The 12,865-nt window shown below is 43.5% G+C and overlaps 1 protein-coding gene across 5 annotated transcripts in view; it reads left to right on the top strand.

Moving 5' to 3' along the window:
* The window catches only part of L3MBTL1 (L3MBTL histone methyl-lysine binding protein 1), a 70,039-nt gene that overhangs the window by 54,169 nt on the left and 3,005 nt on the right, over positions 1–12,865 (top strand). For all 5 annotated transcript variants that reach the window (XM_069752318.1, XM_069752314.1, XM_069752317.1 and 2 more), the window contains 3 exons: positions 257–306; positions 704–849; positions 1,027–1,089. In XM_069752318.1, the coding sequence (XP_069608419.1) occupies positions 257–306; positions 704–849; positions 1,027–1,089 (259 nt within the window). The remainder of the gene's footprint in view (positions 1–256; positions 307–703; positions 850–1,026; positions 1,090–12,865) is intronic.

Here is a 12,865-nt window from a genome sequence, read left to right on the forward strand (position 1 = left end):
CAGCCTTCACAACCATTCCCATTAGTCTGTGAGTCAGAATCTTCTTTTGTAGACACCATTATTTCTACAAAAAGTAAACTATAAATATCATCTTCATATGGGAAGGAAGTGTTATTATACTCCAAAATCTGGATCCTTTCACTGTTGTATGTAAGTCACTGCTACTTCTCATGCCCCACTATTTAGCCTCATCCCACACATTATATCTCTGTGGTAAATTCCATGAATCTTAAGTAACTGGCATGTTCTATTATAGAATTGGACGCCCACCCAAATATCGCAGGGTGCAGCAAGACGCCTTTCAAGGTAAACAACTGAGTACATTTTACTACTTGGAATCCCAGTTTCTAACCCATGTTGTATGTAAATGATTGATGTCTACTAATGGTGAGTGAACGTGCTTGGATAAGGTGATATTCGAAAATGCTCGTGTGCTCACCGGGTGTCGAAAAACATGTTCGAGACCCTGTGGCTGCATATCTCGCGGCTGTTCGTCTGCCGCAGTACATGCAGGGAAGACATGCAGGCGCGAGGACTCGGAACATATTTTTTGAGCATGCCCAAGACACTCACTTAGCACTCAAGCATCCCCGGATAACACCTTACCCCAGCACGTTTGCTCATCACTAAACACTACATATGACATCTCCTACTATTAACAGTTAATGTATTATGTTGCGCTTGTCTTTTTCTCTCTCATCAGACCCAGTTCACCAGTCGCTTTTCATGTCAGCCATGTCTGTCCATCCTGATCGAGCCCTTGCTCACTGCTGGGAACAGCACTGCCGTCTATTGCCCGGTGTAGCTGGTATCAGCGCAAGCACGGTCTCCAAGTGGAGTACAGAGGAGGTATTCATTTCCTCACAGACCCTGCTATGTGGGTCATATCTATGAGCTGAGTGCAGGCCAAGATGCAATCCATACTTGTATGACTACTGTGGAAAAAAGAATCACTTTTCTAAAAAATTAGTGTTGCTCATTTTGGATATTTGATTTTTTTGACAAATTAATGACATTTTCTTTTAGGTGTTCAACTTTGTGCAGATGCTGACGGGATGTGAGGACCAAGCCCGACTGTTCAAAGAGGAGGTGAGAAATGTTTTTTTCTAGTGTCCTAACAGTTTCAGACCCAGTGCTTAAGATGTTAAATACCTAACAGTAAGTGCACTTAAAGAACTAATAAGTGCAGATTTCCACGAGAAATGACCAGTTAAAGGGGTTGTCTGGGATACATAACCATTAGTGATGAGCGAATATACTCGTTACTCAAGATTTCCCGAGCACGCTCGGGGGTCCTCCGAGTATTTTTTAGTGCTCGGAGATTTAGTTTTTCTTGCCGCAGCTGAATGATTTACAGGTCCTTCTCAAAAAATTAGCATATAGTGTTAAATTTCATTATTTACCATAATGTAATGATTACAATTAAACTTTCATATATTATAGATTCATTATCCACCAACTGAAATTTGTCAGGTCTTTTATTGTTTTAATACTGATGATTTTGGCATACAACTCCTGATAACCCAAAAAACCTGTCTCAATAAATTAGCATATTTCACCCATCCAATCAAATAAAAGTGTTTTTTAATAACAAACAAAAAAACCATCAAATAATAATGTTCAGTTATGCACTCAATACTTGGTCGGGAATCCTTTGGCAGAAATGACTGCTTCAATGCGGCGTGGCATGGAGGCAATCAGCCTGTGACACTGCTGAGATGTTATGGAGGCCCAGGATGCTTCAATAGCGGCCTTAAGCTCATCCAGAGTGTTGGGTCTTGCGTCTCTCAACTTTCTCTTCACAATATCCCACAGATTCTCTATGGGGTTCAGGTCAGGAGAGTTGGCAGGCCAATTGAGCACAGTAATACCATGGTCAGTAAACCATTTACCAGTGGTTTTGGCACTGTGAGCAGGTGCCAGGTCGTGCTGAAAAATGAAATCTTCATCTCCATAATGCATTTCAGCCGATGGAAGCATGAAGTGCTCCAAAATCTCCTGATAGCTAGCTGCATTGACCCTGCCCTTGATGAAACACAGTGGACCAACACCAGCAGCTGACATGGCACCCCACACCATCACTGACTGTGGGTACTTGACACTGGACTTCAGGCATTTTGGCATTTCCTTCTCCCCAGTCTTCCTCCAGACTCTGGCACCTTGATTTCCGAATGACATGCAAAATTTGCTTTCATCAGAAAAAAGTACTTGGGACCACTTAGCAACAGTCCAGTGCTGCTTCTCTGTAGCTCAAAAGTGGCTTTACCTGGGGAATGCGGCACCTGTAGCCCATTTCCTGCACACGCCTGTGCACGGTGGCTCTGGATGTTTCCACACCAGACTCAGTCCACTGCTTCCTCAGGTTCCCCAAGGTCTGGAATCGGTCCTTCTCCACAATCTTCCTCAGGGTCCGGTCTCCTCTTCTCGTTGTACAGCGTTTTCTGCCACATTGTTTCCTTCCAACAGACTTACCATTGAGGTGCCTTGATACAGCACTCTGGGAACAGCCTATTTGTTGAGAAATTTCTTTCTGGGTCTTACCCTCTTGCTTGAGGGTGTCAATGATGGCCTTCTTGACATCTGTCAGGTCGCTAGTCTTACCCATGATGGGGGTTTTGAGTAATGAACCAGGCAGGGAGTTTATAAAAGCCTCAGGTATCTTTTGCATGTGTTTAGAGTTAATTAGTTGATTCAGAAGATTAGGGTAATAGGTCGTTTAGAGAACCTTTTCTTGATATGCTAATTTATTGAGACAGGTTTTTTGGGTTATCAGGAGTTGTATGCCAAAATCATCAGTATTAAAACAATAAAAGACCTGACAAATTTCAGTTGGTGGATAATGAATCTATAATATATGAAAGTTTAATTGTAATCATTACATTATGGTAAATAATGAAATTTAACACTATATGCTAATTTTTTGAGAAGGACCTGTACATCTGTTAGCCAGCATAAGTACATGTGGGGGTTGCCTGGTTGCTAGGGAATCCCCACATGTACTTATGCTGGCTAACAGATGTAAATCATTCAGCTGCGGCAAATCTCCGAGCACTAAAAAATACTCGGAGGACCCCCGAGCATGTTCGAGAAATCTCGAGTAACGAGTATATTCGCTCATCACTAGTAACCATGTCTATTACCTCAAAAACGTCATCACTCTTGTCCTTGCGTTGTGTATTTACGCTCAGTTGCTTGTGACTGAATGAGGCTGAGCTGGATTATCAGACACAGCCCACGGACAGAAGCGTCATTGTTTCTGGGGACAGTAAGCACATGCTTTTTTCCAATTTAATGTGATTTGTACAGGGTCACTCACATCTTACAAAATTATGACGTATTGTTAGAATATGCCATCACTTTAAGAGAGACAAATCATTTGTTTCTTGCACGGCGGTGCACCTGGCCTCTTAACCGTGCAAGGAACTGCTGTGACCGCCATTGTCTTTAAATTGGTCAGCTGCATTTAGTTTAGAACATGGGAGGCTGGGGTGGGGGTCACTGTACAGTAAAAACCAACGAGGTGGATGCAGCGCTCACTCCCCTACATCCCCGGTGTTTCTACAGTATACAGTTAAGTCCATATATATTTGGACAGAGACAACATTTTTCTAATTTTGGTTATAGACATTACCACAATGAATTTTAAACAAAACAATTCAGATGCAGTTGAAGTTCAGATTTTCAGATTTCATTTGAGGGTATCCACATTAAAATTGGATGAAGGGTTTAGGAGTTTCAGCTCCTTAACATGTGCCACCCTGTTTTTAAAGGGACCAAAAGTAATTGGACAATTGACTCCAAGGCTATTTCATGGACAGGTGTGGGCAATCCCTTTGTTATGTCATTCTCAATTAAGCAGATAAAAGGCCTGGAGTTGATTTGAGGTGTGGTGCTTGCATTTGGAAGGTTTTGCTGTGAAGTAAACATGCAGTCAAAGGACCTCTCCATGCAGGTGAAACAAGCCATCCTTAAGCTGCGAAAACAGAAAAAACCCATTCGAGAAATTGCTACAATATTAGGAGTGGCAAAATCTACAGTTTGGTACACCCTGAGAAAGAAAGAAAGCTCTGTTGAACTCATCAATGCAAAAAGACCTGGGTGCCCACGGAAGACAACAGTGGTGGATGATCGCAGAATAATCTCCATGGTGAAGAGAAACCCCTTCACAACAGCCAACCAAGTGAACAACACTCTCTAGGAGGTAGGTGTATCAATATCCAAATCTACCATAAAGAGAAGACTGCATGAAAGTAACTACAGAGGGATCACTGCACGGTGCAAGCCACTCATAAGCATCAAGAATAAAAAGGCTAGACTGGACTTTGCTAAAAAACATCTAAAAAAGCCAGCACAGTTCTGGAAGAATATTCTTTGGACAGATGAAACCAAGATCAACCTCCACCAGAATGATGGAAAGAGAAAAGCATGGCGAAGGTGTGGTACAGCTCATGATCCAAAGCATACCACATCATCTGTAAAACACAGCAGAGGAAGTGTGATGGCTTGGGCATGCATGGCTGCCAGTGGTACTGGGTCACTAGTGTTTATTGATGATGTGACACAGGACAGAAGCAGCCGAATGAATTCTGAGGTATTCAGAGCCATACTGTGTGCTCAGATCCAGCCAAATGCAGCCAAACTGATTGGTCGTCGTTTCATACTACAGATGGACAATGACCCAAAACATAAAGCCAAAGCAACCCAGGAGTTTATTAAAGCAAAGAAGTAGAATATTTTTGAATGGCCAAGTCAGTCACCTGATCTCAACCCAATTGAGCATGCATTTCACTTGTTAAAGGGAACCTGTCACCTGAATTTGGCGGGACTGGTTTTCGGTCATATGGGCGGAGTTTTCAGGTGTTTGATTCACCCTTTCCTTACCCGCTGGCTGCATGCTGGCCGCAATATTGGATTGAAGTTCACTCTCTGTCCTCCGTAGTACACGCCTGCGCAATGCAAGATTGCCTTGCGCAGGCGTGTACTATGGGGGACAGAGAATGAACTTCAATCCAATATTGCGGCCAGCATGCAGCCAGCGGGTAAGGAAAGGGTGAATCAAATACCCAGAAAACTCTGCCCATATGACCGAAAACCAGTCCCGCCAAATTCAGGTGACAGGTTCCCTTTAAAGACTAAACTTCAGACAGAAAGGCCCACAATCAAACAGCAACTGAAAACCACCGCAGTGAAGTCCTGGCAGAGCATCAAAAAGGAGGAAACACAGCATCTGGTGATGTCCATGAGTTCAAGACTTCAGGCAGTCTTTGCCAACAAAGGGTTTTCAACCAAGTACTAAAGATGAACATTTTATTTACAATTACCGTATATACTCGAGTATAAGCCAACCCCCCTAATTTTGCCACAAAAAACTGGGAAAACTTATTGACTCGAGTATAAGCCTAGGGTGGAAATGCAGCATTTACCGGTGAATTTCAATAATAAAAATAGATCATTATTTCCCCATAGCTGTGCCATATAGTGCTCTGCACCGTTCATTATTGCCCTATAGCTCTGCCCCATATAGTGCTCTGCGCCGTTCATTATTGCCCTATAGCTGTGCCCCATATAGTGCTCTGCACCATTCATTATTGCCCTATAGCTGTGCCCCATATAGTGCTCTTGCACCGTTCATTATTGCCCTATAGCTCTGCCCCATATAGTGCTCTGCACCGTTCATTATTGCCCTATAGCTCTGCCCCATATAGTGCTCTGTGCCGTTCATTATTGCCCTATAGTTGTTGTCCCCATATAGTGCTCTTGCACCGTTCATTTTTGCCCTATAGCTCTGCCCCATATAGTGCTCTGCACCATTCATTATTGCCCTATAGCTGTGCCCCATACAGTGCTCTGCATCATTCATTATTGCCCTATAGCTGTGCCCCATATAGTGCTCTGCACCGTTCATTATTGCCCTATAGCTGTGCCCCATATAGTGCTCTTGCACCGTTCATTATTGCCCTATAGCTCTGCCCCATATAGTGCTCTGCGCCGTTCATTATTGCCCTATAGCTGTGCCCCATATAGTGCTCTGCACCATTCATTATTGCCCTATAGCTGTGCCCCATATAGTGCTCTTGCACCGTTCATTATTGCCCTATAGCTCTGCCCCATATAGTGCTCTGCACCGTTCATTATTGCCCTATAGCTCTGCCCCATATAGTGCTCTGTGCCGTTCATTATTGCCCTATAGCTGTGCCCCATATAGTGCTCTTGCACCGTTCATTTTTGCCCTATAGCTCTGCCCCATATAGTGCTCTGCACCATTCATTATTGCCCTATAGCTGTGCCCCATACAGTGCTCTGCACCATTCATTATTGCCCTATAGCTGTGCCCCATATAGTGCTCTGCACCGTTCATTATTGCCCTATAGCTCTGCCCCATATAGTGCCCTGCACCGTTCATTATTGCCCTATAGCTCTGCCCCATATAGTGCTCTGCACCGTTCATTATTGCCCTATAGCTGTTCCCCATATAGTGCTCTTGCACCGTTCATATTGCACACTATATGCGTCATCGCGCCCTCTGACCTGAACAGTCAGAGCGCAGAGACGCCGGGAAGATGGAGCGGCGCCCGGCGGCTGGAACGGGGACAGGTAAATATGCGATACTTACCTGGTCCCGGCGTCCGGCTCCTTCTCCCAGACAGCTGGTCTTCGGTGCCGCAGCTTCTTCCTCTATCAGCGGTCACCGTTACCGCTGATTAGAGAAATTAATAGGCGGCTCCACCCCTATGGGAGGTGGAGCCGCTTATTCATTTCTCTATTGAGCGGTCCCACGTGACCGCTGATAGAGGAAGAAGCTGCAGCACCGAAGACCGTGGGACGGCAGGGGGAGCGTCAGGATCACTGGGACTAGGTAAGTATACCTCAGCGCCCTCACCCCCTCACCCGCCGACCCTGCCACCCACCTTGACTCGAGTATAAGCCGAGAGGGGCACTTTCAGCCCAAAAATTTGGGCTGAAAATCTCGGCTTATACTCGAGTATATACGGTATTTAATCTGTCCAATTACTTTTGGTCCCTTTAAAAACAGGGTGGCACATGTTAAGGAGCTGAAACTCCTAAACCCTTCACCCAATTTTAACGTGGATACCCTCAAATGAAAGCTGAAAGTCTGAACTTCAACTGCATCTGAATTGTTTTGTTTAAAATTCATTGTGGTAATGTCTATAACCAAAATTATAAAAATGTTGTCTCTGTCCAAATATATATGGACTTAACTGTATAGCCATATGATGATGAAGTTTCTACAGGGCTGTCGCTTTGAGTAGGGATCCAGATCACCAGACAGGTAGAGCGCCCTAGATTTGGCAGTGTATTCTTTAGGTTCTGTATGTCACTGCGGTATGAGTGCAGGGCAGCTGGTGCTCACACAGAAAATGGCCTACAAAGGTCAAGTAAAAGATGTCTATTGTATAATGGAACCAGTTGCGCTGAAGCTTGCAGCATAGATGGGTGAATATTATTCTGTAAAGGTCATGACAAAGTGTCCAATGGGCCATATAAGCACATCAGCACAGCTATCACTCTATATTCTGTACGCTGGATATTAGCTAGTCATCTGTTACTTATACTGCACAGTATCGTTACTGCTCGCTGTGTCGGCATCTGTTCATGCTGAGCATATAATAAAGGGAATCTGTCAGTAGGATGAATCCATCTAAGCCGTCTATATGAGTATTCAGGTCATATGAAGCTGTATAAAAATATATTTTGATATCTGTGATCCAATGTCATATGCCAGAGAAATCCACGTTTTTCTTATGTAAATGAGCTGTTCAGGGATATAGGCCAGATACTAATCTGTATGAGAATCTTCCTCATATTATCCGACGCATAGCCACGGACCCGTACCGACGCAAGTGTGAAAGAGGCCTCAATGAGCGTTGAATTTAAAAAAAAAAAAACAGAAAAAAAATTGCTGCGCCAGAGGGGGAAAGCCGACGGCCGGGGGCCAATATTTGTAGCCTGCTATGAATATCAGCCCGCAGCTGTCTGCGTAGCCTTTACTGGCTATTAAAATAGGGGGACCCCCCCAAAAAATGACGTGGGGTCCTCCTATATTTTATAGCCAGAAAGGCTACGCCTAGAGAGGGGCCATGGATATTCCACCCCCCCCCCCCCCCGGCTACAAATACCAGTCCGCAGCTGCCCCAGAAAGATACGCCAATTCCGGCACTTAGCCCCTCTCTTACCACTCCCGTGTAGCGGTGGGATATGGGGTAATAAAGGGGTTAATGTAATCTTGCCATTGTAAGGTGACATTAAGCCGGGTTAACAACGGAGAGGCGCCTGAGAGCAGGCACCGGAAAGCCTCCAGCATTGCATGTCAGATCGCTGATCTGACACAGTGCTGTGCAAAGTGTCAGATCGCTGATAATATACCGAGCTATTACACTGTCCCACTAGTTAACCCCTTCAGTGAACACCGTAAAAAAAAAGAACGAGGCAAAAAACAATGCTTTATTATCATACCGCCGAACAAAAAGTGGAATAACACGCAATTTAAAAGACGGATATAAATAACCATGGTACCACTAAAAACGTCATCTTGTCCCGCAAAAAATGAGCCACCATACAGTGTCATCAGCGGAAAAAAAAAGTTATAGCCCTCAGTATAAAGTGATGCAAAAATAATTATTTTTTATATAAAATAGTTTTTATTGTATAAAAGCGCCAAAACATTAAAAAAAAGATATAAATGAGGTATCGCTGTAATCGTTCTAACCCGAAGAATAAAACTGCTTTATCAATTTTACCAAATGCGGAACGGTATAAACGCACCCCCAAAAAGAAATTCATGAATTGCTGGTTTTTGTTCATACTGCCTAAAAAAATCGGAATAAAAAGCGATCAAAAAATGTCATGTGCCTGAAAATGGTACCAATAAAAATGTCAACTCGTCCCGCAAAAAACAAGACCTCACATGACTCTGTCGACCAAAATATGGAAAAATTATAGCTCTCAAAGTGTGGTGCCGCAAAAACTATTTTTTGCAATAAAAAGGCGTCTTTTAGTGTGCTGCCAAATATAAAAACCCACTATAAAAAGCCGCTATAAATAGTAAATCAAACCCTCCTCTATCACCGCCTTAGTTAAGGAAAAATAATAAAATAAAAAAAATGTATTTATTTTCATTTTCCCATTAGGGTTAGGGTTACGGTTGGGGCTAAAGTTAGGGTTAGGGTTGGGGCTAGAGTTGGGGTTAGGGTTTGGATTACGTTTACAGTTAGGTTAGTGGTGTGTCAGGGTTAGGGGTGTGCTTAGGGTTATGGTTAGGGTTGTGATTAGGGTTAGGGGTTTGTTCGGGTTAGGGGTGTGGTTAGGGTTATGGTTGGGATTAGGGTTAGGGGTGTGTTGGGGTTAGGGGTGGTTAGGGTTGGGATTAGGGTTAGGGGTGTGTTGGGGTTAGGGTTGGAGTTAGAATTGGGGGGTTTCCACTGTTTAGGCACATCAGGGACTCTGCAAACGCAACGTGACGCCCGCAGACCATTCCATCAAAGTTTGAATTCCAAAACGCCACTTCTTCCCTTCTGAGCCCCGACGTGCACCCAAACAGTGGTTTGCCCCCACATATGGGGTATAAGCGTACTCAGGACAAATTGGACAACAACTTTTGTGGTCCAATTGCTCCTGTTACCCTTGGGAAAATTAAAATTTGGGGCCTAAAAAATCATTTTTGCGGGAAAAAAATTATTTTTTTATTTTCACAGCTCTGCGTTATAATAAATTTTAGTGAAACACTTGGGGGTTCAAAGTTCTCACAACACTTCTAGATAAGTTCCTTGGGGGTCTAGTTTCCAATATGGGGTCACTCGTGGGGGGTTTCTACTGTTTAGGTACATCAGGGACTCTGGAAACACAACATGATGCTCGCAGACCATTCCATCAAAGTCTGCATTCTAAAACACCACTTCTTCCCTTCCGAACCCTGACATGTGCCCAAACAGTAGTTTTCTCCAACATATGGGGTATCAGCGTACTCAGGACAAATTGGACAACAACTTTTGGGGTCCAATCTCTCCTGTTACCCTTGGGAAAATACAAAACTGGGGGCTAAAAAATCATTTGTAGGAAAAAAAAATAATTTTTATTTTCATGACTCTGCGTTATAAACTTCTGTGAAGCATTTGGGGGTTCAAAGTTCTCACCACACATCTAGATAAGTTCCTTAGGGGGGTCTACTTTCCAAAATGGTGTCACTTGTGGGGAGTTTCCACTGTTTAGGCACATCAGGGGCTCTCCAAACGTGACATGGCGTCCTATCTCAATTCCAGCCAATTTTGCATTGAAAAGTCAAATGGTGCTCCTTCCCTTCCAAGCTCTGCCATGCGACCAAACAGTGGTTTACCCTCACATGAGGGTTATCGGCGTACTCAGGACAAATTGTACAACAACTTTTGGGGTCTAATTTCTCCTATTACACATGGTAAAATAAAACAAATTGGATCTGAAGTAATTTTTTGTGGAAAAAAAAGTTAAAATGTTCATTTTTCTTTGAACATTCCAAAAATTCCTGTGAAGCACCTGAAGGGTTAATAAACTTCTTAAATGTGGTTTTGAGCATCTTGAGTGGTGCAGTTTTTAGAATGGTGTCACTTTTTGCTTTTTTCTTTCATATAGACCCCTCAAAGTGACTTCAAATGTGATGTGGTCCCTAAAAAGAAAAATGGTGTTGTAAAAATGAGAAATCGCTGGTCAACTTTTAACCTTTATAACTCCCTAACAAAAAAAAATTGGTTCCAAAATTGTGCTGATGTAAAGTAGACATGTGTGAGATGTTAATTATTAAGTATTTTGTGTGATATACAGTACAAACCAAAAGATTGGACACACAATCACATTTAAAGATTTTTCTGTATTTTCATGACTATGAAAATTGTATATTCACACTGAAGGCATCAAAACTATGAATTAACACATGTTAAATTATATAATTAACAAAAAAGTGAGAAACAACTGAAAATATGTCTTATATTCTAGGTTCTTCAAAGTAGCCACCTTTTGCTTTGATGACTGCTTTGCACACTCTTGGCATTTTCTTGATGAGCTTCAAGATGTAATCACCGGGAATGGTTTTCACTTCACAGGTGTGCCCTGTCAGGTTTAATAATTGGGATTGGATTTCTTGCCTTATAAATGGGGTTGGGACCATCAGTTGTGTTGCAGAAGTCTGGTGGATACACAGCTGATAGTCCTACTGAATAGACTGTTAGAATTTGTATTATGGCAAGAAAAAAGCAGCTAAGTAAAGAAAAATGAGTGGCCTTCATTATTTTAAGAAATGAAGGTCAGTCAGTCCGAAAAATTGGGAAAACTTTGAAAGTGTCCTCAAGTGCAGTTGCAAAAACCATCAAGCGCTAGAAAGAAACTGGCTCACATGAGGACCGCCCCAGGAAAGGAAGACCAAGAGTCAACTCTGCTTCTGAGGATAAGTTTATCCAAGTCACCAGCCTCAGAAATCGCAGGTTAATAGCAACTCAGATTAGAGACCAGGTCAATGCCACACAGAGTTCTAGCAGCAGACACATCTCTGTTATAAAAGGTAATTCAGTACCACAATGGACATAGAGGTCAGCGCACATACAGTGACCTGGCAATAACCCAAAAAACAAGAACGAGCTCTGAGACGTGGGAACTCTGTTGATCGCAATTCCTAATCCTTTCCAACCACACTAAAGGCAGCCGTGGATTGCGCCTGACGCTCCCTATGCAACTCGGCACGGCCTGAGAAATTAGCTAGCCTGAAGATAGAAAATAAGCCTACCTTGCCTCAGAGAAATACCCCAAAAGAAAAGGCAGCCCCCACATATAATGACTGTGAGTTAAGATGAAAAGACAAACGTAGAGATGAAATAGATTTAGCAAAGTGAGGCCCAACTTTCTGAACAGAGCGAGGATAGGAAAGATAACTTTGCGGTCAACACAAAACCCTACAAAGACCACGCAAAGGGGGCAAAAAGACCCTCCGTACCGAACTAACGGCACGGAGGTACACCCTCTGCGTCCCAGAGCTTCCAGCAAGCAGAAAAAAACAAATTGACAAGCTGGACAGAAAAAAACAGCAAACAAATAGCAAAGAGGAACTTAGCTATGCAGAGCAGCAGGCCACAGGAACGATCCAGGAGGAAACAGGTCCAATACTAGAACATTGACTGGAGGCCAGGATCAAAGCACTAGGTGGAGTTAAATAGAGCAGCACCTAACGACTTCACCACATCACCTGAGGAAGGAAACTCAGAAGCCGCAGTAGCACTTTCCTCCACCAACGGAAGCTCACAGAGAGAACCAGCCGAAGTACCACTTGTGACCACAGGAGGGAGCTCTGCCACAGAATTCACAACACATCTCTACAACAACTGTTAAGAGGAGACTTTGTGCAGCAGGTCTTCATGGTAAAATAGCTGCTAGGAAACCACTGCTAAGGACAGGCAACAAGCAGAAGAGACTTGTTTGGGCTAAAGAACACAAGGAATTAGACCAGTGGAAATCTGTGCTTTGGTCTGATGAGTCCAAATTTGAGATCATTGGTTCCAATGGTGTCTTTGTGCGACGCAGAAAAGGTGAACAGACGGACTCTACATTCCTGGTTCCAACCGTGAAGCATGGAGGAGGTGTGATGGTGTGGGGGTGCTTTGCTGGTGACCCTGTTGGGGATTTATTCAAAATTGAAGGCATACTGAACCAGCATGGCTACCACAGCATCTTGCAGCGGCATACTATTCCATCCGGTTTGCGTTTAGTTGCATTTATTTTTCAACAGGACAATGACCCCAAACACACCTCCAGGCTGTGTAAGGGCTATTTGACCAACAAGGAGAGTGATGGGGTACTACGCCAGATGACCTGGCCTCCACGGTCACCA

The sequence above is a fragment of the Ranitomeya imitator genome, chromosome 2 (genome assembly GCF_032444005.1).
Source record: "Ranitomeya imitator isolate aRanImi1 chromosome 2, aRanImi1.pri, whole genome shotgun sequence".
Taxonomy (NCBI): Eukaryota; Metazoa; Chordata; class Amphibia; order Anura; family Dendrobatidae; genus Ranitomeya; species Ranitomeya imitator.